The sequence below is a fragment of the Cupressus sempervirens genome, chromosome 2 (assembly GCF_028749045.1).
Source record: "Cupressus sempervirens isolate cs-2001-9-10 chromosome 2, ASM2874904v1, whole genome shotgun sequence".
In the NCBI taxonomy this organism is placed as follows: Eukaryota; Viridiplantae; Streptophyta; class Pinopsida; order Cupressales; family Cupressaceae; genus Cupressus; species Cupressus sempervirens.
Window position 1 is genome coordinate 186,644,244 of NC_143119.1, and position 22,927 is coordinate 186,667,170.

Consider the following 22,927-nt stretch of genomic DNA (forward strand, 5'->3'; position numbering starts at 1 on the left):
AAAGCTCAATACTAGTTGGCTTAATTGTTAGTTGCAGTTTTTAAATTATTCAAGTATTAGCTTCAGCATTTTGTGTCTAAAATTATTGCAAACATCTCCAAAAAAGTCATAAAATCCCCAAAACAACAAAAAAATCAGAGATTACCTGAAAGCAAAAAACAAAAAATTCCACAGGTCAAAGATCCAACTTGCAGTCAAACACATTGTCTTTAACTCTAATCTTAGTTGGGATATTTCAGTGGTATTGGAGCCTGATTCTACCAGCCTGTGGGATTGAAACATTCTTTTATGCATCTAGGTAGAGTAGAGATTTACAGGTACTATTTGTAGCTCGCAGGAAAGTACAATTCATCTTGAGTACTCGAGACATTACAGGCATGGACTGTCTTAAGGTCTAGCATAGCATTGTAGTGGACATGACTAGCTGGAGGAACAATAGAGGTAACTAAAGAGAGCTAGTGACAAGCTCACCTTAGCACCTTTCGGTAGTAGTGGGAGTATCAGCGCACATGCATGATTGCGCAAGCTAGACAGTTACCTATCACATAAACCCATGCTAGAAAAAGGCCATCCAGTTTGGTTTTACTGCTTACATCTTGAGGGAGTTGGTTATGATTGGTGCCACCATGGATTGGTGACCTAGGATCATGGCATTGTGTATTCCTATGCAAACTTCACACATCCACTCATCACTAGGTTTGACAGGAAGGACATAGAGCTCTACTATAGAGAGCTAGCACTGATCAGATAGATTGGGCATGTAGAGGCTTATATTAATGTGTTTTAGAGGGTGGCAATTATGGTTCCAAAGATTCCACAAAGACAAGTTGTGATGCTTTTGATTGAGAGGCTTTTGGATAGACTCAAAGATTTGGTTTGCATTTTGGCCTACGACATGTAATGAGGTAATTGATACTGCCCTTCATCTTGACACATCATTGCCTCCATATTTTGTTTAGCTGGAGAAGAAGCCTAGTAGGAGTACAAAGTCATCAGAGAGACTTTCTACACATGCCAAAAGTATGCCACCTCCACCTCCAAATTAGATAAGGAGTCTAGGAATGAGTTGAGGAGGAAATTGTGTTTTACCTGTAAGAAACCATAAGAGCCGGGACACAGGGCCTTGGGAAAGGCATGGCACATCTTATTGAGGTCACTTAGATGTAGATGATTAGCAGGTCCTAGATACAAATGTTGAGGATAATGGTGTTGAGGGTGAGTAGGAGGCGCAACAGGCAGAACATGATACTGTTGGTGTAGTAGATGCAACTAACGACACTATCACCAGTTAGGAGTTCCAATGATTTAGCCCTTCCACCTCCAGGGTGTGATCATGGGGCAATGTATGACCTATTTCATTGATAGTAGAGCTACACATAACTTTGTAGATTTGGATTTGGTTGTAAGATGAGGGTTGCAGGCAGAGAGTTTACCAGGATTGAGTGTGACATTGGAAAATGGACTTATGTTGCACCAAGAAAGTTATGCAGATGAGTATATAGATGGGCAACGATACATTGACAGATGCATTTCGTGTTGTGGAACTTGGTGAGACTGATACAGTCTTGGACCTACAATGGTTGCAATTCATGGGAAGGTATATGTAGGATTCTACGAGGATGCAACTTGGATGTCCTTTGGTGTTTACTATGTGGCAGGAGAAGTTTCATCTTCATAGTACAGGGATGACTTGTATATACAGATGGATATAATATGGGTATGATGTTGTCTTCTTCTCCTCTTGCCCAACATACAACAGGGGTTATGCTTTAATGTGGGACCTGGGCAGTGGTTTCATGGTGGTGCATACACTTTAAAGCATTGGCAAGATCTTCTAGGAATCAGGGTCGCACAACATTAAAATCAGATTGGTGTTGCAGGAGTCACTAGTGTTTTGCATATGGTACTTCTAGGAATGTGGTGCAACAGTACTCAGTGTGCAGGGATGACTTGTGTATACAGATGGATATAATATGGAGATGATGTTGTCTTCTTCTCCTCTTGCGCAGCATACGATAGGGTTATGCTTTAATGTGGGACCCAGGCAGTGGCTTCATGGTAGTGCAGACACTTTAAAAGTTTAAAGCATTGATGAGATCTTCTAGGAATCAGGGTCACACGACATTTATATTAGAGTGGAGTTGCAGGAGTCACTAGTGTTTTGCATACGAGACTTCTAGGATTGTGGTGGGACAGTGGTGCATTGCTTGTACAAGCAATCTTTGAGAAGGGAGGACTGTAGTGTCCACTTTCTAGGCGACAGGAACAGTCTTTGGGAGGTTGGCTCATTACTGTGTTCCCTTAAGCCAATAGGATGTTTAGGGGACTATCCAGGAGGCTTTTGGAGGGATTGCAGAGACTTGGGGGGCCATTTAGAGCTTTGTGTTATTTAATTATTTAAATTTGAAAATGATTAAAATTACCTAAGTGAAAACTTAAATAAATTATGAGTGGATGATCAATTTCACTTTATTAAATAATTTGTTATAAGTTAATATTATAAATTCACTTAAATAAATAAATTTCATGAGTTGTAAAATTTAAATAAATTATCATTATTAAAGTGAATGTTATATTCACTTTATTGATTAATTATTATGAGTGATTAATATTATTCACTATAACAAAAAGTTGGGGGTGCCTTAGCTACTATTATTTTCATTATTCAAATTTCAAACAATAAAAATGCAAGAATTAACTAAATTTTGACTTGGCACATGAAGTATAGGCTTTTTTATTTGATTTCAAAATAAAGCCATGGTATTGAAATATGAAGAAGGCAAATGTTTTAATAAACTCAAGTCAAGCTTGTGAATGAAGTTGGTGTGAGTGGAATTTTGCTTGGTTAAGGCTTCAAAACTATACTAAGAAATAAATCATCTGCCGTGATTGAAGCAATTTGGACTTGGCATGGGTGGCAAAATGGAACTGGGCGATTTGAGAAGGAGACGGGATGCATTCAGGGCACTTTGACATGCTTTGAGGATTGGGTTTTGAGAGGAAGGTATTGCATAGCTATGATTGAAGAAATTGCAGCAATTGCCAGCCAAGAATGTAGCTTATTGGAAGGGAATGATTTGAACGTCCACCCAATTGAACACCTTTGAGAAGATTTAGTCAAAATTGATCATTGTGAGTAGAATCACTTGCGAGGAAAGGTTCAGATAATTCTGTAGAAGGCTAGTGGAAATCAGAATTTGGGTTGAATGCTACAGATTGTTGAAATTCATCTTTTGGGAAGTGCCAGGTCTGCATTTCCAGACATGCAGCAATACTATTGATTAACAAGGGTAGCAGATAAGTGTTCGGTTGGAGAAATCAGGCTTTACTCCAAGCTATACAAGAAAGTGGAGCTCCTTGTGGCAACTTTGGCGAATTTCAGACCTGCTGTGATTACCCATGTGGCCTTACCGACTCTCCAACAGTTAATGTCATCACAAAGGGAGAGATTCTATTCATCTTTTGCTAAAGAAAATTAAGAATTGTAACCTATTTGAACAGGACGGCTATTGTGCAATGCAGATCAGATCAATTGTTAGACACATTTCATCTGTCCCAGTGCTGGTTGCTTTGTCCCAGGTTGACGTCTTTCCTTGAATGACTATTTGCAGCACAATTCAATTAAAAGACAGACTTATATTGTCTTAAAATTCTTAATATCAGAATAAACCTGGTACAATTCTCTAATTGGCTATTTGATTTGAAAGAGGAACATAATCAGAACTTTCTCAAAGCTCAATATTGGTTGGGTTAGTTGTTAGCTGCAGTTTTTTAATTATTCAAGTATTAGCTTCAGCAGTTTGCATCTCAAATTACTGCAAAAATCCAAAAAAGGTCATACAATCCTCAAAACAACAAAAAAATGAGAAATTACAAGAAACCAAAAAACTAGAAATTCCACTTGTCAAAGACTCAACTTGCCGTCAAACACATTGTCGTCAGCTGTAATCTCGGTATATTTCAAAACCTTAGTCGCAGAAATTGTAGTATGCACTCCCTTTTTTGTGTGATTTTGGGAACAAGAAAATAGTTGCATACTATAGATAATAAGAGAATATTTAACTCAAAATATTGGGATTAAAGCATCAATAGTAATAATATAACTACCAAAATCACAACTACATGTTACTAAAACTTCACACTTTAACAAACAATCGAAACCCTGAAACTTCTCACCAAAAATCTGGAACCACCAAATTGAAACATTATCTGGAAATCTTTATTTATTGAAACACAACAGCAATCCTGATGTGGAATAGCACTGAAAACCAGGAGGGCTGTTTTGTTGAAGCTTGGAAAATATGGAGCATTTTCATCCTTGTAAAGACAAGAAGAATGTGCATTCATTCTTGCTGATCAGCTGAGTGCTTTTTGCAGAACTTCTTTATGTGACTAGGTACCTGGTGTACCACAATAATGACATGTGATAGATTTCAAATTCTGTGAAGAATCATCAGGTTTTCTTTGTCCTTTCCGCTGAGTGGACTCGCCTCTGCCTTTTTCTGTGGCATAAATGTCTGTTTGACACCGAGTGTCTCACTGCTGCGATGAAACTGCTTCTTCTGCATGTCTTGCTGTAAGGTTTTTGCACAGATCATCAAGCTTCAGATGAACACTATAGGTGATACTGAGAGGTTGAATATAGTGCTCATATGATCATGCTAGGATTTTCAGCTCAAGAACCACCATATCCTCTTCTTCCATCATGTGATCAATGGCCTTCAATTGATTGTGAATGTCGTTGATCTTCATTAAATGATTTTGCACAGACATCTTGCTATCCACAATTGAGAACAACATATTTTTAAGGGAAAAAAGCACTGCCTTTATTTGACCTTGTGCAAATTCTTTAAGTGGAACCAATTTTTTGCAGCAATCTTGCCAAATGACACTCTCAGAATCATCTCAGTGGTTACATATAACTTGAGCAACACAATCACTTAAGGATTATGCTCATCAAACTTGTCATGGTCTTTACCTACAGTTGCGGGACTAGTAGATTCACCAAGAACAAGCTGATAAAGGCATGAGTACTTGAAAATGGTGAGCATGCTCTGTTTCCTGGTACTATGATTCTTTCTGTCGAACCTTTGACTACCTTTCAACATTATTTTGGGTAGTGAAGCCACCCCTCCAGCTATCTAGGGACACTGAAAACGTGATAAATACAGCATCCCAAATACTTGTGATTTTTGTTGATTAAATATTGGGAGAAAAACTCATTCCCACTATTTGTCATAGAAGTTGTGCAAAAATGTGAATACCCACCATCGGAAACACTAGGACAGTGGGAAAAAACATTAAAAGCAACAACCAAAACACAACAGAGGTCAGGGACCCTTGGTGCAAGATTTGCAAAAATCCTAGATGTAGGAGTGATTAAATTCTTGCAGATATAAAACGCCTTCATTTTTCTGGTGAAAGATGATAAATAAAATCTTCACATTGCTTTAAAACTCTAGGTGCGACCATTGCACACTGAGCAAAGAATCCCATGTGACCTAGTTGATGCAAAAATCCTCATTGAAGGTTGCTGCTCTCAATTCTATCAACAATTTCTTGGGATCAATCATGGATTTTTTGAGTGTACTGCTACTATGCAGTCAACTCCACAAGTAATTTTACCATCACAGGAAGGGTTTACCAATGGCAGACATTATTTTGATGGATTAGCATCACCCATCTACTGGGTTTAGTTACTGTTTGATACATTGAAAACTTTTGACCGAAGTGACTAGAATCGTATTATAGTTGTAATGTTCTAAATGGGTTTTTATTAGTACCGTCTTCAGTTGATTTATAGCCACACTTTCACAGTTAGTCTTTATATTCACAAATAAGCTGTAATTTATATTCATATTTTTGACTCTTGTAATTTGCTTGTTCAACTATAAGGAATTTTTGTAATGTTAGCTGCCTTCTTTTATTTGCCAATCAAAGTTTGCCTGATTTAGAAATGTTTATTTTTATCAGTTTCTTAAGCAGGCTCAATCCTTCATCTCAATAAATCTTCTTCCAAACATGGAACGAGACATGATCTTGTATAACGCAAGAGCTCAGAAAGAGGCTCAAGCTAAATTTGACACCACCAACTTGGTGGATCTAAATGAGAAAATCTTCCTTGATGTGCCTTCAGCACAGGTTGTCAATTTTCTACTTAAGTCTCATTTTTTGTTAGTCATTTAATATCCATTCTTATCATTTGTGGACTTTATTTGATGATTTAAATTAGTTCAGATTAATTTTTCTTATTTATTCAATATTCATTCTTTATCATTTGTGGACTATCTTTGATTATTTAAATTTGTTCAAATTTCTTTCCTAAAATTCTATTATTGGAATACAAACAACGACGAACTTTAAGCAATGAAGTTGATGATATTGATACATAGTTCTATTACTCTTTAGATCATGGAAGAATTAATAGACAAAATTAGAGACATTAAGCTCACTTTTGTTAAACAAAACTGCAGTACCAATCCATATTTTCATATATTAGAGAGATTTCCGTGATTTTTGAATCTTTTAACTTCAGGATACAATTTGTTACAGAAATAAAGGCCTTACAATGAGGGCAGCGGACAAGATCTGGGCCATTAAGTGGAACCTTTATGTTTAAATTAACCACTATGGTAATATTTAAACGTGACTGCAGTTAACAAGTCTGTCAAAAATTAAGGGAAATCATCTAGAATGGTTAGCGTGGAAATTGCACTTGCACTACATACAAGGACAAGCATTTGCTAAATATTGCATCAGTGCACTTAGGAAACATTTAGTCCGATCTTAGCTTTTCATTCTTCACAAAATCTTGAATGCATCTCAGTTACTCAATCAGAATCATAAGTATGCCACGTATGATATTGCTTTTTATATCAGTGGTTTATATACATGTTTGTGGAAAAAGCATATTCTTCCAGTCTTTGTTTCAGGGAACACTCCAATCCATTAGAAACCAAGTACTCTGGAATGTAAAAAGCCTTTTTTTGGCAACTTGTGCTTCATATAGAAAAGAAATGGGTATCACAATTAGAAGACTGGATTACATATAGATGCTTCCTTTTTTGTTCAGAAGGTGATGCCATTGTATCATGTTTGGACATCCCTGGAGAGATATTGTTGGTCATTATGTTATTACAGACATGACTTGTTACCGTATGCATTTGGGACACTATAAGCTACAGCATAAAATCCCAAGGAAATTTTTTTCTAAATTGGTCGGTATAATGAGACAGGATGTATCTAGCAATCTTTGTTAGTGTTAGTGTACCACTTTAGTTTATAATAATGTAGAGATTCATTGTCATATATTGCTGCAATTTGTCTAGTATTTTTTCCTCATTGTTTAATGGCACTGATATAAAACTAGGAAAGGGCATTGATCCTATGTATAAACCCTTAATGTAATGACACATTTACTAATATCCACTGTTAAGCAATAAATGCTTCATGGAACTCATTGTAGTGCATAACTGATAGAGAAAGGCAGCTCTTCACAGCTGGATTTTTATAAAATATAAGGAACAAGGGAAATTTGTAAAATACAACAGAGAAATGAAGTTTAGCGAGCCACACATCAGATCAAAATCCACAAATGAAGACAAGATCCTAACAGAAGGATGATAGTATAAAAGATGCAGCTTAATGAGGTAAACATTTTTGGCCCTGGGGTGTTGACCGACTGGTTGAGCTGTTGGATACTTAGATGGTCAACACAGGTTCAAGCCATGCATATGATGAGTCTTGATGATGTGAGTTTTATTCCATTACTACATGCAGGATTGAATGCTTAGCATTCCAGGATGAAACACCATATCTCTCACTCTCTCTTGAATAAGGTGTAGCTGGCATTAGTGAAAAATTGTACGTCTACTTCAACGTCACTGTGGTTTTTTCAACGCCACTGTGGTTTTTCCAAAACCACTACAAGCTTCATTGCTTATAAGCCAAAATGGAATTTGAAAAGAAAAGAAATCTACAAAAAGAAAGGCAATGTTAATGACAAGGAAAGAAAGTTGGTTTGTGTAGTGGGTATGCCCCCTATTGATCTCGTATTTCGATTCTCCAATCCGACTCAAATGGAAAGTGAGAAAAGGAAATATAGTATACAACATTTTGACTTTGGGTGTGCAAATATCTCTACTGGTAATTTTCCATAAAAACTTGCCAAATTAGAGCAAGGTTCGTGGTGAAACCACAATGATATCGTTGGGGCTATGGACTCTTGACTAGTAGTGAGGCTCTATCTAGGATCCTTTTGAAGTATGGATATTAAAAATTTAAAATAGAGAATCACGATGGATCTAAGAAGCTGCTTGTGTTCTTGTAATGCACTTGTGCACATGTGGGTAACTGAAGAGTAATGTCTTAGCTCAATATTGTGTTTTCTTCCATTTTGAGCATGTTTCCTATTCGTTGGATAGGCAATAAGGAATTGTTCAAAGGTTGTAATTCTAATCCACTTTTATCCTTGAAATTTTTAGGAACATTTCTTTTGGTGGGTGCTGGATGTTGTGAGGTTTTCACACCATTGCCTCATTTCAAAAGGGGATGCCTTCTCTTCTTTGTTTTAATAGATTTAGGTGAGATAGAAAGTTTGAGAAAAAATTCAGAATTCCATAAGCCTCCCTGAAAATCAAGTTGCAAATATTGGTAAATTTGGGAAAAATTTGGGAAAAATTACCCCAAGTGTGAAAATTGGGAAATTAAAATTAAAATTGAGCCAAAAATATAAAAATTGCCTAGAAAATCACCTTTTGAAACTCCATACACTAAAACAAGTACTCAATAAACAAATCTGTTTAGTAATAACAACGAGGTATGTTGGTAAACAGATTTGTTTTTTTTTTAATTATGACTCTTGAATGCCCAAATTATGAACAATATCTAATTACAAGCAGTTGAAAAGCCACTTCCGGATAGATTGACCTTTCTCTGAATTAATAGGTACAGCTCCCTATGGTGGATTTGCAATGAATTATGTTTTATTCCTAAACTAATATGCGGGTGTGTTCTTGACTTGAGAATAGAAGAGGTAAAACTGAGCCAGACCTAAACAGGATCTAACTTAGGCAGAGAAAGATTTCTGAAGAATTGATTAAGTTTATGAACCCACACATCTTATGAACTCACTAAACTTAATAGCATAACAACTAATGTAATTTTGAATTAACTAGGCTCTGAACTATAGAGAAGAAGTTAATTGAAAGGGAAACACGTTTAAGAGATTCCTCTTTGAACGTGCAATGACACTGCTTATCACATTTGTTCACTGCCTCAAAACAGGGGAATGAAACTCCGTTCTTTTCTTACTTCAATCCAGACAAAAGAGAAAACATATAACTAACAACTAACATAAATGGAACATAAAATAGTTGATACGAAATACCATTCAATTGACTCTGCAACAACAAGCACTTCACACCAAAAATTTGCCAACCTTTTATTAATCTTTCAATTTCATAGATATAGGATTCTGAGATGACCGTTACAATAGAAGTTCAATCGGTTCATCTCCTGAAAGAATGACAAATGGCAAGAAACCAGTTTCTCGTATTGCAATAATTATATAAGAAAGTGAGAAGGGGGCGGAATGTGAATCACTTCGTCTTCTTCCCCTTTTCTACTTTTGTTCTATATGCCTTAGCGGCAACTATGATTGGTATTAGCTCTTCATGCCTAGGCATGTGTATGTTGGTATATCTCAAGGGCCACTTAGAATGTTCCCTAGCTAACTCCTTCACAACATTCAATTGATTTGGCAATTCCTCTGTGGCCACGTGTATGCATCTGCTGAGTTTTTGGAGTTGCGCAACTTTGTTTTGATTATTGGAAGATACATCAATCAATCTAAAAATTTGGAGAAATTCTCCTTCATGACATTTATCCCAATGAGTGCTTTCCCCTGGCCACTAGTCTGTGAATTTGTATGTAGTCCCCTCATGAGTTCAAATCCTCTGTCTTGAGGCTTCTTCACTTTATCCTCTGTTTCCTTAAGTCCTTTTTCTGCTAATAAGATTATCTCTGACTTGAACTGAATGCTCTGAAGCCATTCAAACAGAGTTTTGTCTCCCTTTGGCAAGATTTTTGCTTCAACGACTTCCTTTGCCTTCATTTGAATGATCATCTTTAGAAGAGAGCTACAATCGTCGCTTTTCGCTCTTTCTCCGGCCAGAGTACTGCTATTTGTTAAGATGTTATCCTTCTCTGTTTCTAATCTTAAGATAACATTGCCAATTTGTTCTATAATAGCAACTCCCTCTAATTTGAGCTTCCCAATCTAGTCTTTACCAATTTGGCCGAAGAGCCTATCTTCCTGTTGAGAGATAAGGGCTTGAACTTCGGTAATAGTAGGATTTCTTGTTACTGATACTCCCAAGATACTTGCCAATGGAGTGACCAATTGTCTGATGAATCTGTTCAACTCTTCTATCTCAGACTTCATCCTAGCTTTTGACAACTTTAGGTTTTCCAATTGTCCCTCAATTACTTCATTGGTTGACTTTCACAAGCCAACCTTGGTGTCATGTCTGGCCTCTCCAACATCCACTGAGTGCAGAGTAAAATCATCAATAGTCATATCTTCAATTCTTCCTTCTTTGTTGGGCTTGGCTATCTCCATTGTTAGGTGCCTTGTTTCTGGATCTTGCCCAAGTATAGACAAAGTTTTCTACTTCTTTACCTTGGTTAATGCAAATCTAGAACGAACTGCAAGGGATATGGTACCCTTGGCAGGGGCACTTTCCTCTTTTCTTTTTCTCTTTCTCTCCAAAGTATCCTCTAACTAGGAATCAATGCCTATTGCCTTGGAGGCCGTCTCAAGTGAATCTATGCTAAACATCTTCTTGACTGGAGTGATTGTCATCGTAGTTGAAGAGAAGGGATTCTTTGGGGCCTGAGAAATGAGCTTGGAAGAGCTCTGGCCTTTTTCCACCTCTGAGGTTCTCTTTGTTGCCTCATCAGATTTAGTAGATTCATTGCTACTGCTCTTTCCATCTCCCAAATCTACTATTTGTATTGGGGAGCCACTTGGTTGTAGAAGTTTAGTACTTAATGGTGGAATTGGGCTATGATGAGGTGAGGGAACTGGGGTGATGTGAGGAGACAGGACAAGTGTAACATGAGAGGGGACTGAGGTAACAACACTATCCTTTGGCTCTTCCGTCTTCTTCTCCTCAACATCAGTTTGGGTTCCAATAACTGGGAGGGAGCCATCATGAAACGTCTTAGCAATGGGGATGCTCTTGTTTGGAGGTTGATCACCTCCTCCTGAAGGTTGAGCTGGTCCTTGAGTGATAGCTGGTGTTACGCCTAGTGTAGCACGCTGGGAGGAGGAGGGTGTTGTTGGTGCTGGAGAGGCTTGAGTGGCTGTGCCTTTACTCCGACTTCTTTTGGCTGTCCATTTGACTCATTTCCTAGTCCTTTTGATGATTCGGGCCATTATAGTGTCTAAATCTTCCTCAGCACCTTCATAAGGCTCCAAATTGATAGGAGTGTTTCTTAACTTAGTTAGATATGTATTACTATACATATATTGCCCATCATCCTCCAATCCTTCAACATTAAGATTGATATTATATGTTTTTATTTGCTCCACTGTGAGCCTGGAGAAAGCACGATCTCGAATTTCAAATTCATCTTTACAATCCGCCCAATAATCTTCAACCGTGGTAATGTGTTTGATCACACTCCCAATCTGCAACACATTCCTAGCATATCCATTCAGATCAAACATAGGTCTCAAGATCTCATACATTTCCAATTTGTATTTCATCTCGAACACTTTGAGCATATTCTTTGCATCAGAGCAGGACTCACAATTGTAAGCTCCTACTTTCATAGGGAACTCATATCCCTTCTTCAAGCTTCCGCTTAGCACATTCACCTAGACCACCTGCCTCACGATCTCTATCAGCACGATCATGTCGCTCGGATACCTGGGCAGCTTCAAGGGGAATCCATTGAAATCTGCAAGACGCAAATATATGAAAGATGAGAACTGGATTAAATAGCTTCCGAACTAACTAATAGCCGCCATTGCCTCCAGACTAAATCTCCTCTCCGGGAATCCTTGGAGTTCCCTAGAAATTCTCATTGTGAATGCATCATTAACTTTGACATACTCCGCATAACTATTTTGCAATTGCAAACATGGATAAAACTCCACTTCACATCATTAGAAAAGTTTTCTATTCTTGGAAGGCTCGGTCATAACTGTAGAGATGCTAGCATATAAATCAGAAAGGAAGACATGTAGAAAGTGTTGTAGAACTTTGCGGCATTGAGAGCCTTGGAAAGATTTTCACTTACCTCATGAGCCCAATCAATATATTGCGTATCTGAATAAATAACTTTTACCAGAAAGAAATACTGTTCAATGAAATTTAGAGCCTCTACCTCACCTTTCAGTTTGTGTAGGAGAACTAGAATGTTTACAATCTCAGGGTTGAGGTTAGTACCAAATAGAGTTTTGGGGACCTTACTCTTGGCGCTCTACGGCTTTTGAAACCAGGGTTGCATAATTTCCTTCCTCCACACCATCTTCTTTGCGGAGAACTCAGAGACTGCTCCTACTATCAAGTCTGAAAACTCCTCCCGTTCTGGAACTCGGAGGCAATTCACCACAGTTTTCCTATCAATGGAGATTAATACTGTATGATCAAGTAACACAATCTGTTTGGATTGTACTGATTTATGCATTCATAAATCATTTATGGAGCTTGGACTGCCACCGGGAAAACCAGCTGCCTCTACTAGTCCACTTCCTCGAAGCTTCTTAGCTATGGGATGAATCGGCTCAGACTTCAGCCTCCTTTGGAAATCTTGCATGTCATAAAAACGGAGTGAAGTATCTGTGCAATTATGCAATGTGGACTTGATTCCATTTAGCCCATCAAACCCCGCAAATTTGGTTACCATTTTGTCTAAGAATGAAGTAAATTGAAATTTTGAATCTAGATGAAGAACAGGATATTGAATTCACAAATATAGACTAGTTGAAAGCATTGTGCAATTTAATATAATAACAGTTCAAGAAAAAGCAGTAGTTTGAATAACTGTTATGTTTCCATCTATATAGGAGTCTCAATTCATCCGTTGATCTTCAGGATTCGCGCCACACGAATGAATTAAAGAATAAATCTGTTGAAATAGTAAATGTGGGAGATTCTAATGGATATTTTGGTGTCTTTTCACTGTTTCCATTGGCCCAACGGTAACTTTCCTTTCTTTCATACTTTTCCGTTTCCTATTAAGTTTCAAATAATTATGAACAGAGTACCTCGTAAGGAAATATCCGCCTAATTGAATTTTTCTCGATATACCTTTCCCCGCAATGGTTAGATTGTTTCCATTATCATCTTAAGGTGTTTTGTGTGTAATTCGTGGGCCCAATCCGCTTACAAAGTTGATTTTCTTGAATGCGAAAAATCGTCCTCATGGGTTGAAAACTTGCCGAGGGGAAGACTATTCCCATTTTTTTTGCCCAGGCTTTCCTTTAAACTTTATCCTTTGAGTTAATATTTCCTTTGGGTTCAGAAAATCTTGAAAGGATTGCGAAAGTCAAAAAGGGGCCCACTTGTTTCTTTCATTTACAATTGCTTTTGGCAGAAAACGGACTTAATGGGTCAAAAGCCCGTCGAGGAGAAGTCAGTTTTGAGTTTTCTACCTAAGATGATTTTGAGCGCTATGATGAATCTTGAATGTCTCCCAAGGTAGAATGTTGTAGTGAAAATAGGGATTTTCCATAAGATAGCTCATTATCTTCTTACATCGATCCATGAACCTCATTTGTTGCTCTTTGCGGGAAATCACCTTCATGGGTAGAAAACCTGCCAAGGAGAAGGCAATGCTCATTTTTCCGCAAGCTTCTTTCTTTCATCGAAAACATGATAGGCCGCGAACAAGCCTAGCTTTGTGAATAACTTTTGCATGTTGTAAGAATCCCCATCGAATTAGGTTCTAAGCTACCCATAAACTCACAACATCAAGGAAAACCACCCGGCCATGAAATGTGGGAGAGGGGAAAGATGGAAAATCCAATTGAGACTCTTTTTACCTTAGAGGAATTGAAACTAGACCCAGACAAACTTAGCCTTTACTGAGATAGAAAATTTTCCACTTTTACGAAATGGTTATAGGGTGAAAAGTGGGGCAACAAGGTAGAATCACCATGTTCTTTTGTGTAAAGTTTCTGCAAATTCTATAGTTTCAGATCTGAGATAATACCTTTCCTTGATGTTGCTGTTATGATCTTCTTTAGAATGTAGAAGGTAATTTTCAGAATATTAAATGCTACTTTGAAACTTGTTTGTCTCTGCAATAATTCGTATAGGGCAGTGTTGATTAAGGAGCAAACTTCAATGTATTGTGTGTCCTTAAACCTTCAACCATACCCTACTTAAATACCCTACCAAAAGGGCATGTCCCTTGAAGGGACATGACCCTATCTAGGTCGGCCTAGAATTCTCCCTCAAAATCGCCGCCCGAGTAAAGTAATGATCATGCTAATATATATACTTAACTAAAACAAGTTAATACCAACATAATTAGTTACTCCAAGGGGTGTTGATCATGTCAAGAGAGAATAGTATAAATACATTAGGCATCATATAAGGTATTTAATCAATGCTAAGGTCTGTGCGATCTGTACATTTAGATCAGGCTGAAATTAGAGTTATAGTTTTAACACTCCCTCTTAACTTGATATTGAGAGATAACATATCTAGCATCATTAGTTACGATGAATAAGCATAGAATGATACTCTATATCTATCCGAATCTTCCTTTTAACATATGGTATTATTGAACACATGATTCTATGTCATATTGCTATTATCTGTAAGATGACAAATCACTTGCACTAGTGATAATAGTATTGCAATGAATACAATATACAGGATCATATCTGGAGAATAAGTAAATTCTCCATTTATCCAAGTTGTGACTCATAGGTATTAGTATTCCTATAGCACAACATGATCCCGAGTTAAGATCTACCAGAACACATGATAAACTCCAGAGAATAATAAAATTCTTTCTTTATCCAAATTGTGATTTATAAACATAGCAATGTCTACTACACAATGTGATCTTGAACTCATCTAGATCTTATAGTAGAACTCTATTGTTTAGCACATTATCTAAGAGATCGTCATCTCTCATAACATCGTTCATATAAGTGTTCATTATCTCAGAGATTGTCACCTCTAAAATAATGAATACAAATGGTGGAGCCCATAACAATCAATAGCTTGACAATAAAATTATTCTATTAATAATTTAAAGAATAGAAATGAATTACAATTCAACCATGCCAAGTCTTTTCCTGAAGTGATCTATCTTCACTCTAGAGAGAGGTTTGGTGAGAATATCTATTGTCTGATCTGCAGTGCAAATGTAATGTAATTTTATAGTATTCTTGTCTACCATATCTCATACATTATGGTAAGGTATTTCGATATGCTTGGCCCTGTCATGGAAATTGAATTCACCGAAAGCTTGATGGAACTCTTATTATCACAATGAATAATCGTAGGATTCATGGCTTGCCCAAATAATCCCACAAGTAACTTTCTAAGCCAAACTGCTTCCCGAGAGGCCATTGCTACTGCAATGTATTCGGCTTCTATAGAATTTTGTGCTACTGAAGACTTTTTTCTGCATATCCAAAATATCATTGTTGATCCTAAATTGAAACAACATCCTGAAGTACTTTTTCTATCCTTAACACTTGCACCCCAATCTGAGTCAATGAATCTATGTAAATTCAGCTTACTTATATTTGAGCCCAAGGTTAAGAGTGCCCTGTAGGTATCTCATAATGTGTTTCATTGCAACTAGGTGAATCTCCTTTGGCTTACACATAAACTGACTTAAGGCGTTAACAACATAGCATATATCAGGTCTTGTATTTACCAAGTACATAAGGGACCCAATCATCTATTTGTAGAGATTAGAATCTATGGAAGGCGATTCTATTGCTACTTCTTTAAGTTTATGTAGATTAGTCTTCATTGGAGAAGACACAGAGTTGCAGTTCTAGATCTCTTCAAATTATCTAATGTATACGTCCCTTGATTAAGTATAATGCTGTCATAATTTTGCCGTACTTCCAGTCCTAGGAAGTAATGGAGTCCCAAGTCTTTCATCTCTAATTCTCTAATTAGATCTTTCTTGCATTGATCTATGAGATGATCATTACTTGTTATTAGTAAATCATCAACATACAGTATCAAAATTAACATATCATCTTTATCCCTTTTATAATATAGATTTGGATCAACTTCATTTTTGGAGAATCCTAAGCTGGTGAGATACTTGTCAATTCTTTCATACCAAGCCCTTAGAGCTTGTTTAAGCCCATAGAAAGCTTTCTTGAGCCTGCAAACAAAAATGTTAGGATCATGAGTTTCAAATCCTTTAGGTTGCTTCAAATATACCTCTTCTGTAATCTCGCCATTTAGGAATGTTGTTTTTACATCCATCTGATATACTTTCCATCCCTTCGATGCTGCAATAGTTAGGACTACTCTTACAGAGGTGTATCTGGCTATAGGACCAAAAGTTTCTTCATAATCAATCCTTTCTTTTTGAGAGAATCCCCTGGCTACAAATTTGGCTTTATATTTTTCAATGCTCCTGTCAGAAGCATGCTTTATTTAAATATCCTTTTGGAAGAGACAATTTATTTCTTCAGGTCTAGGAACAATTTCCCAAACATCATTCTTCATAATGGATTGGTATTCTTTTGTCATAGCACCCTTCCAAGCTGTATGTTTAATAGCATCTAAAACATTGTTTGGTTCTGATTTAGACAAATTATTCATGTTTTCTGTATAACTAGAAAATCTTTTGGGTCTTTTGCTTTCTTTGATTGTTTTGGTAGCGAAGTCTTGTGCTTCCTCTACTGTTTTAATGACCCAAATTAGATTAAGATTTTGAATTTCATTTTCAATTTCTTCAATGCTCTCCCTCTGAGGCTCAGTTTGAGTATTTCTTTTAGAATTAGGTAAAGGAGAGGGTTCTTCAGAACATAGGGCTCCTTTGAATGCTAAATCTTCTTCAAAAATTACATCCCTACTAAGTTCAATATTTTTCTGACCAAGTATGAAAATGCTATATGCTTTAGATGTTTCACTATACCCTACAAAAATACCTGTCCTCCCTGAGGGTTCCAATTTAGTTCTCTTTTCTTTTGGAACAAGGATATATACAGGGCACCCAAAAATCCTAAGATGACTTATATTGGGTTTAACGTTAGTAGAGACTTCTTCAGGAGTTTTATCTCTAAGGTAGGAGTGAGGACTTCTGTTTTGAATGTAGATAGCAGTACAAGAGGCTTATGCCCAGAGATAATATTCTAGATTTTGATCAAATATCATTGCTGTTGCAGCTTCTATAATTGTTTTATTCTTTCTTTCTACTACCCCGTTTTGTTGCGGGTTATAAGGAATTGTATTCTCCCTCTTAATTTCTGTTTCTTTACAAAGCCTTTAAAAAAAATCTGAGGTGTATTCTCCTCCATTATTAGTTCTAAGAGTTTTAATTTTATGTCCTAATAAGTTTTCAGTTAAGGTTTTAAATTCTTTAAATCTCTTTAGGATTTCTTCTGATTTTAAGAAGTAAATCCAAGTTTTTCTAGAGAAGTCATCTATAAAAAGTATATAGTACCAGAATTCTTGATGCAATGGACAAGTGTGATGTGGCCCAACCAAGTTCACAAGGTGAAAATGTGGAAGGGAAAGGCTATGTTCCCCAAACCCATAAACAACAACTATCCACTCTACAACTCCGACACCCTCCCAATGGCAATGGTGCATTTATTTCACTTATCTAAGATGGATTCAAGAGGTTCCAAGTGGTTTCAGACCCACAACACAATCTTAGCACTCAAATCCTTCAATATTGCCTAGTAGGCCTAATTGCCCCCAACTAGGTCTGCAGCGAGGAAGATCTGAAGTTTTCTCAAAACTTTTCCAAATAACACCTCAAACAAAATAGGTTTTCAGATACCCATTAAGGCCTTCTTCAACATATGTCAACCTTAGTATAGGTTGTTTTGCACCAACAACCAGATCCCCAAACTTGGCACCCTTTTTAGGCATAAAATATGGTGATTTTACAAAGCAAGTATATGCTGCCCGTACATCCAAAGCTTCAGGATTTCAATAGTCCTCCAAAATGGTCTCAATCAAATCGATTTGACTCCCCAACCTCTGCAAATAAGAAACCCCCAATTAGGCCTCTTACAAACCCTCAAATCTAGGGCTTTCTCAATGTGTGACCTCCCAAGCCAATACCAACCGAATGATGGTTGATTCACCATGACCAGGGTATATGTAGATGATATCTACTATAAAATACCCCTCTCCAATGGATAGATCTCGGACTGCTACACTGCAGGCATGCATTTCATGCACCTACAACCACCAAAAACCCATTAGAAGCCTCCATTCGTGCAAATTCCTATCCAATCATTGTTAGAATGATTATTTACATTAGAATACAGGTTCATTCCATGGGAATCAGATTCCTACATCCATGGAATGACCAAATGCTTCAAAAGTGCCCAAAACTTGCACAAATTGTTGCAAAAGTTGCTTGAAATCAGCACTTTTGATAAAATGAAAACCTATTTGTCTTAATGCACCAGAAATGGTTTAGACATCATCCCAATAGATTCAAAACATCAAAACAACAATTAGAAACCAATCCAAACAAAAGATCTAATGCAAAATGCTCAAATGGAGTTTTTATTGCATTCCAACTGCCAAATCCGTACAATGCTGATGGAATCTGTACAGTGCCTCAAATTTGATGATCCTATGCCTTTACCAAGCTATATAGGACGAAATACAACTTCCCCAACCATATTCCATTGGTTGGAATCTATAACAAAGGTTAAAACACTCAAATACTAGTTTTCCCTCGTAATTTAAATTATAGTCGTAAAGACTTTAAATTTGATTTTAAAACCTTATTAAAATGTTTTAACTCATACTTTATTTGTTTCTACCACTTAGGGATTATTATAATACCCCCCCAAGATCTATATGATCCCTCTAACCAATCTAGATCCCTTGTTGGCACTATTGGACACCCTTACATCATTTTTATGCCTAAATCCTTTTTCTAGATCTTTAGGACTTTTCAAGTTAACATTAAATTGTTCATTACATTTAGCCATTATAGGCTTCAATACATTCCAATCCACTTTCAAGGATACCTTAGATTCTTTGCTTTTGTTTGTTTCCAAGGTGTGCCTAGATGTTGCCTAGGTTCTCCTGCACCAATCCTCAAAGAGAAGGAATAGACATAGGTCCACATAAATCTGAGTGGATTAATTCCAAAACGTTGTTAGTTTTTTTAGTGCTGTTATGAAATGGACTTTTGGTGTTGTTACCCAGAGCACATCCTTTGCATATGCTTGAGTGATCTTTATTCAGTTTAGGTAAATTAGTAACCATCTTCTCCACAGTTGATAAATTTTTGAATTTAGATGTCCTAACCTTGTGTGCGATATTTCATTTATATTCGCAGCTTCATGAATTAAGGCTTGAATAGGTCGATTGGGTTCTGAGTTTAATTCATACAAATACCCTTTTCTTTGACCAATCAATTTTGCTTTCTTAGTTGAGGAGTTCTTAGCCCAGGTTATGACTTTACCGTCCATGAATGCAACATTATGTCCATCATCTTCAAGTGCTGTAACCGAGATTAGATTCCTTTTTATTCTTGGTACATGGAGTACTCCCTTGAGAAGAAGAGAACTACCCGACTTTAGTTTCAAGGTGCAATTTCCTATTTCTTTGACGAAATGGGCTGAATTATCATCGATGGTGACTTCACCATTAACCTTTTCTGATATAAAGTCTAGTGCTTCTTTGTATCTTGTAATATGTCAAGATGATCCACTATCAATCACCCATGCTTTACTTGAGACTTCATTTGATAGTGCTAAATACAATACATGATTCTTAGGATCATATTTATCTTCTTCCTTAGTAATGTTTGTATAGTTCGCTTGCTGTTTAGAATTCTCAGGGCAATTAGATTTGTAGTGTCCAAACTTTTCACATCTGAAGCATTTTATTTTGGATAGTTCTTTCTTAGGTTTGTCATTCTTTTGATTACCCCTTGTCTTTTTGAAATGCTTCTTCTTGCCTTTATAGGAATTTGTATTAAGAATATGAAGTTCTTCATCTTTTGTTTTCAATTTTCCTTGTTTCTTAAGTTCTCTAGATTCTTCTTGAAGGCAATCTCCTTTAAGTCTATTAAAGTCAGGAAGTTTGTCGCTGGCACTTACTCCTTGTGCGAATTTTTCCTATGAATCTGGTAATCCATCTACAACCATCAGTGTTAGTTCTGTGTCACTAATGATGGTTCCTATACTTGCAAGTTCATCTCTTAGATTGGAAACCCTTATGAAGTAAGAATTCATCGATTCTTCTTTCTTTATTTGTGTGTGATTTATTTTCTTTTCAATGCGAGAACTCTAGTTGAATGTTGACCTCATATGCATTTAGTAATGCATTCATCATATCAAATGTTGTCTAATGTTTCGTTAGCATAGGTACAATATCATTTTTCACTCCATCTAATATGATTTGAATGACTTTTCTATTTCCTTTACTCTAGATAGTTTTGCGAGGTTCAACATTTGGTTGTTTGGATGCTGAATCAACAAATTGTTTTATATCATTTTCTTCAAGAATCATTATGATTTTGAATTTCCAAGCATCAAAGTGTTCTTTTCCATCAAGCTTGTCCTTGGGTTTGATTGTGTATGCCATTGAAGATAGGAGAATGATGCTAGATATATATCAAGTGTGATTAATTAATTTGCAGAGCCTAGGTTTGACTACCAGAGCTCCGATACCATGTAAAGTTTCTGCAAATTCTATAGTTTTAAATTTGAGATAATACCTTTCCTTGTTGTTTCTGTTCTGATCTTCTTCTTCAGAATGTAGAAGGTAATTTTCAGAATATTAAATGCTATTCTGAAACTTGTTTGTCTCTGCAATAATTCGTATAGGGCATTGTTGATTAAGGAGCAGCATTCAATGTGTTGTGTGTCCTTAAACCTTCAACCATACCCTACTTAAATACCTTACCAAAAGGGCATGTTCCTTCAAGGGACATGACCCTATCTAGGTCGGCCTAGAATTCTTTCTCAAAATCGCCGCCCAAGCAAAGTAATGATCATGCTAATATACTTAACTCAAACAAGTTAATACTAACATAATTAGTTACTCCAAGGGGTTTCGTTCATGTCTAGAGAGAATAGTATAAATACATTAAGCATCATATAAGGTATTTAATCAATGCTAAGGTTTGTGCGATCTGCACATTCAGACCAAGATGAAATTAGAGTTATAGTTTTAACATTTTGAAACCCTCACCTAATCACTTTGACTCTGTGACACAACAATCTAACATCCAAAATCAGTTGCATGGGATGATGTAACATACATGGTTCTAGGGTAGGGAAACAAATCTACATGAGTGCCATATTCCCAAACCAGATGCCACTCTATGAGTCTCTAGTTAAGATTATGGAGTAGCGTTCTGTACGAACATACAAATTTGGTGAATCCACCACATCTTACATGAGCTATCAGTAATCTATCCTGCACCATTTGTTATAGTACTGAGCTTGGGAGAACCTAATGAAAGAAGTGACTCTCTACTGCTCTCAACCAAAGTATTCATCTTGATTGAAACTCCTGCATCTGTATCTAGAACGAATGTAGCCACATCTTTAGCACATCCATCACCACAACTTGTAGATATAATATCATTAACAACTACCACTATAGAAATCATATTGTATTTGTAGGTGATGAAGACTATGCTAACCTCAACTCCATGGTAAGCTCCTCCAATTGTGTTTGTGACTCTTAAAGGGCCAACTGGGTGCTCTCCAATGAGTATGTAGTCACCTCAAGCTCATAATTGAGCTCGTTAACCTCCTTTTCCTTCCCCTTTCAGTGCATCGTAGCAAATGAAAACCCATTCAAGAAGGTAATCCCTATCAACCAGTAATTCTAAGTAATTATTTTTCATTATTTGAATGGCTTCTTAAAATACATTGAACTTTCCTAAGGAAAGACCACTATCAACGTGCTCATCTAACATATAAGTACCTCAACCAAACGTAATCAACATCTGATAAGCAATTGTAAAGTGCTTTGGCTATGAAAATCATGCTATCGTTGACCTCAAGTTGCCCAATTAATGAATGTCTTTGAAATTCATGACTCCCATGCAAGCTCTTTGAATCAAACTTTGCACCATGATATGAGGTTGTATTGACATCACCCTTCTCATGATAAGCAACATCATGAGTGCTATCCAATTTACTCACGGTATCAGCAATGATATTGCTTCTATCTACTTCAAAGGATGGCTCAACCGGAAAGGTAGAAGTTGTTATGTCAATTTCTTCACATATTTCTGCTGCTAAAGTCATTGTATGTCCATTTGAGGCAGGATCCAGGGATTCAATGCCAATAAGTGAATTTTCTTGTTTTTTTCTAAGGTACAATATAAAATATCAGACTCATTGTTGAGGACTGGTAGCTGCAAGAGCTATCCAACATATATATGATGGTTACACTAGCATACATACTATGATCTTTCTTGTCTAAACGTGATGCCTATCTCTTCTGTATGGCTGGGTAACTTAGAGTGCGAAGAGATCTCTTATTGATCGGTTCACCAATGAAGAATCTCTGTCATCATTCAAGAGATTTGTTACTTCAGTTATTCGTTTTATACATTCAAGTGGATGACTTTTCATTTATCCCTTGGGTTCAAATCAGTTGAGGAACATGACGAGTCCTCATCGTCAACTCATGGAAGGTCATGCCATTTTTTAATTGTCATCAGTATGTTTTCCGCAAGAGACATATTCATTCATCACCCT

General features: G+C 36.7%; 1 protein-coding gene across 1 annotated transcript in view; it reads left to right on the forward strand.

The window, feature by feature from the left end:
- LOC149571701 (uncharacterized) overlaps positions 1-22,927 on the forward strand; it is a 319,697-nt gene that overhangs the window by 50,897 nt on the left and 245,873 nt on the right. Inside the window, exon 3 of the mRNA XM_089813119.1 lies at positions 5,974-6,141. Within this exon, the coding sequence (XP_089669245.1) occupies positions 5,974-6,141 (168 nt within the window). The remainder of the gene's footprint in view (positions 1-5,973; positions 6,142-22,927) is intronic.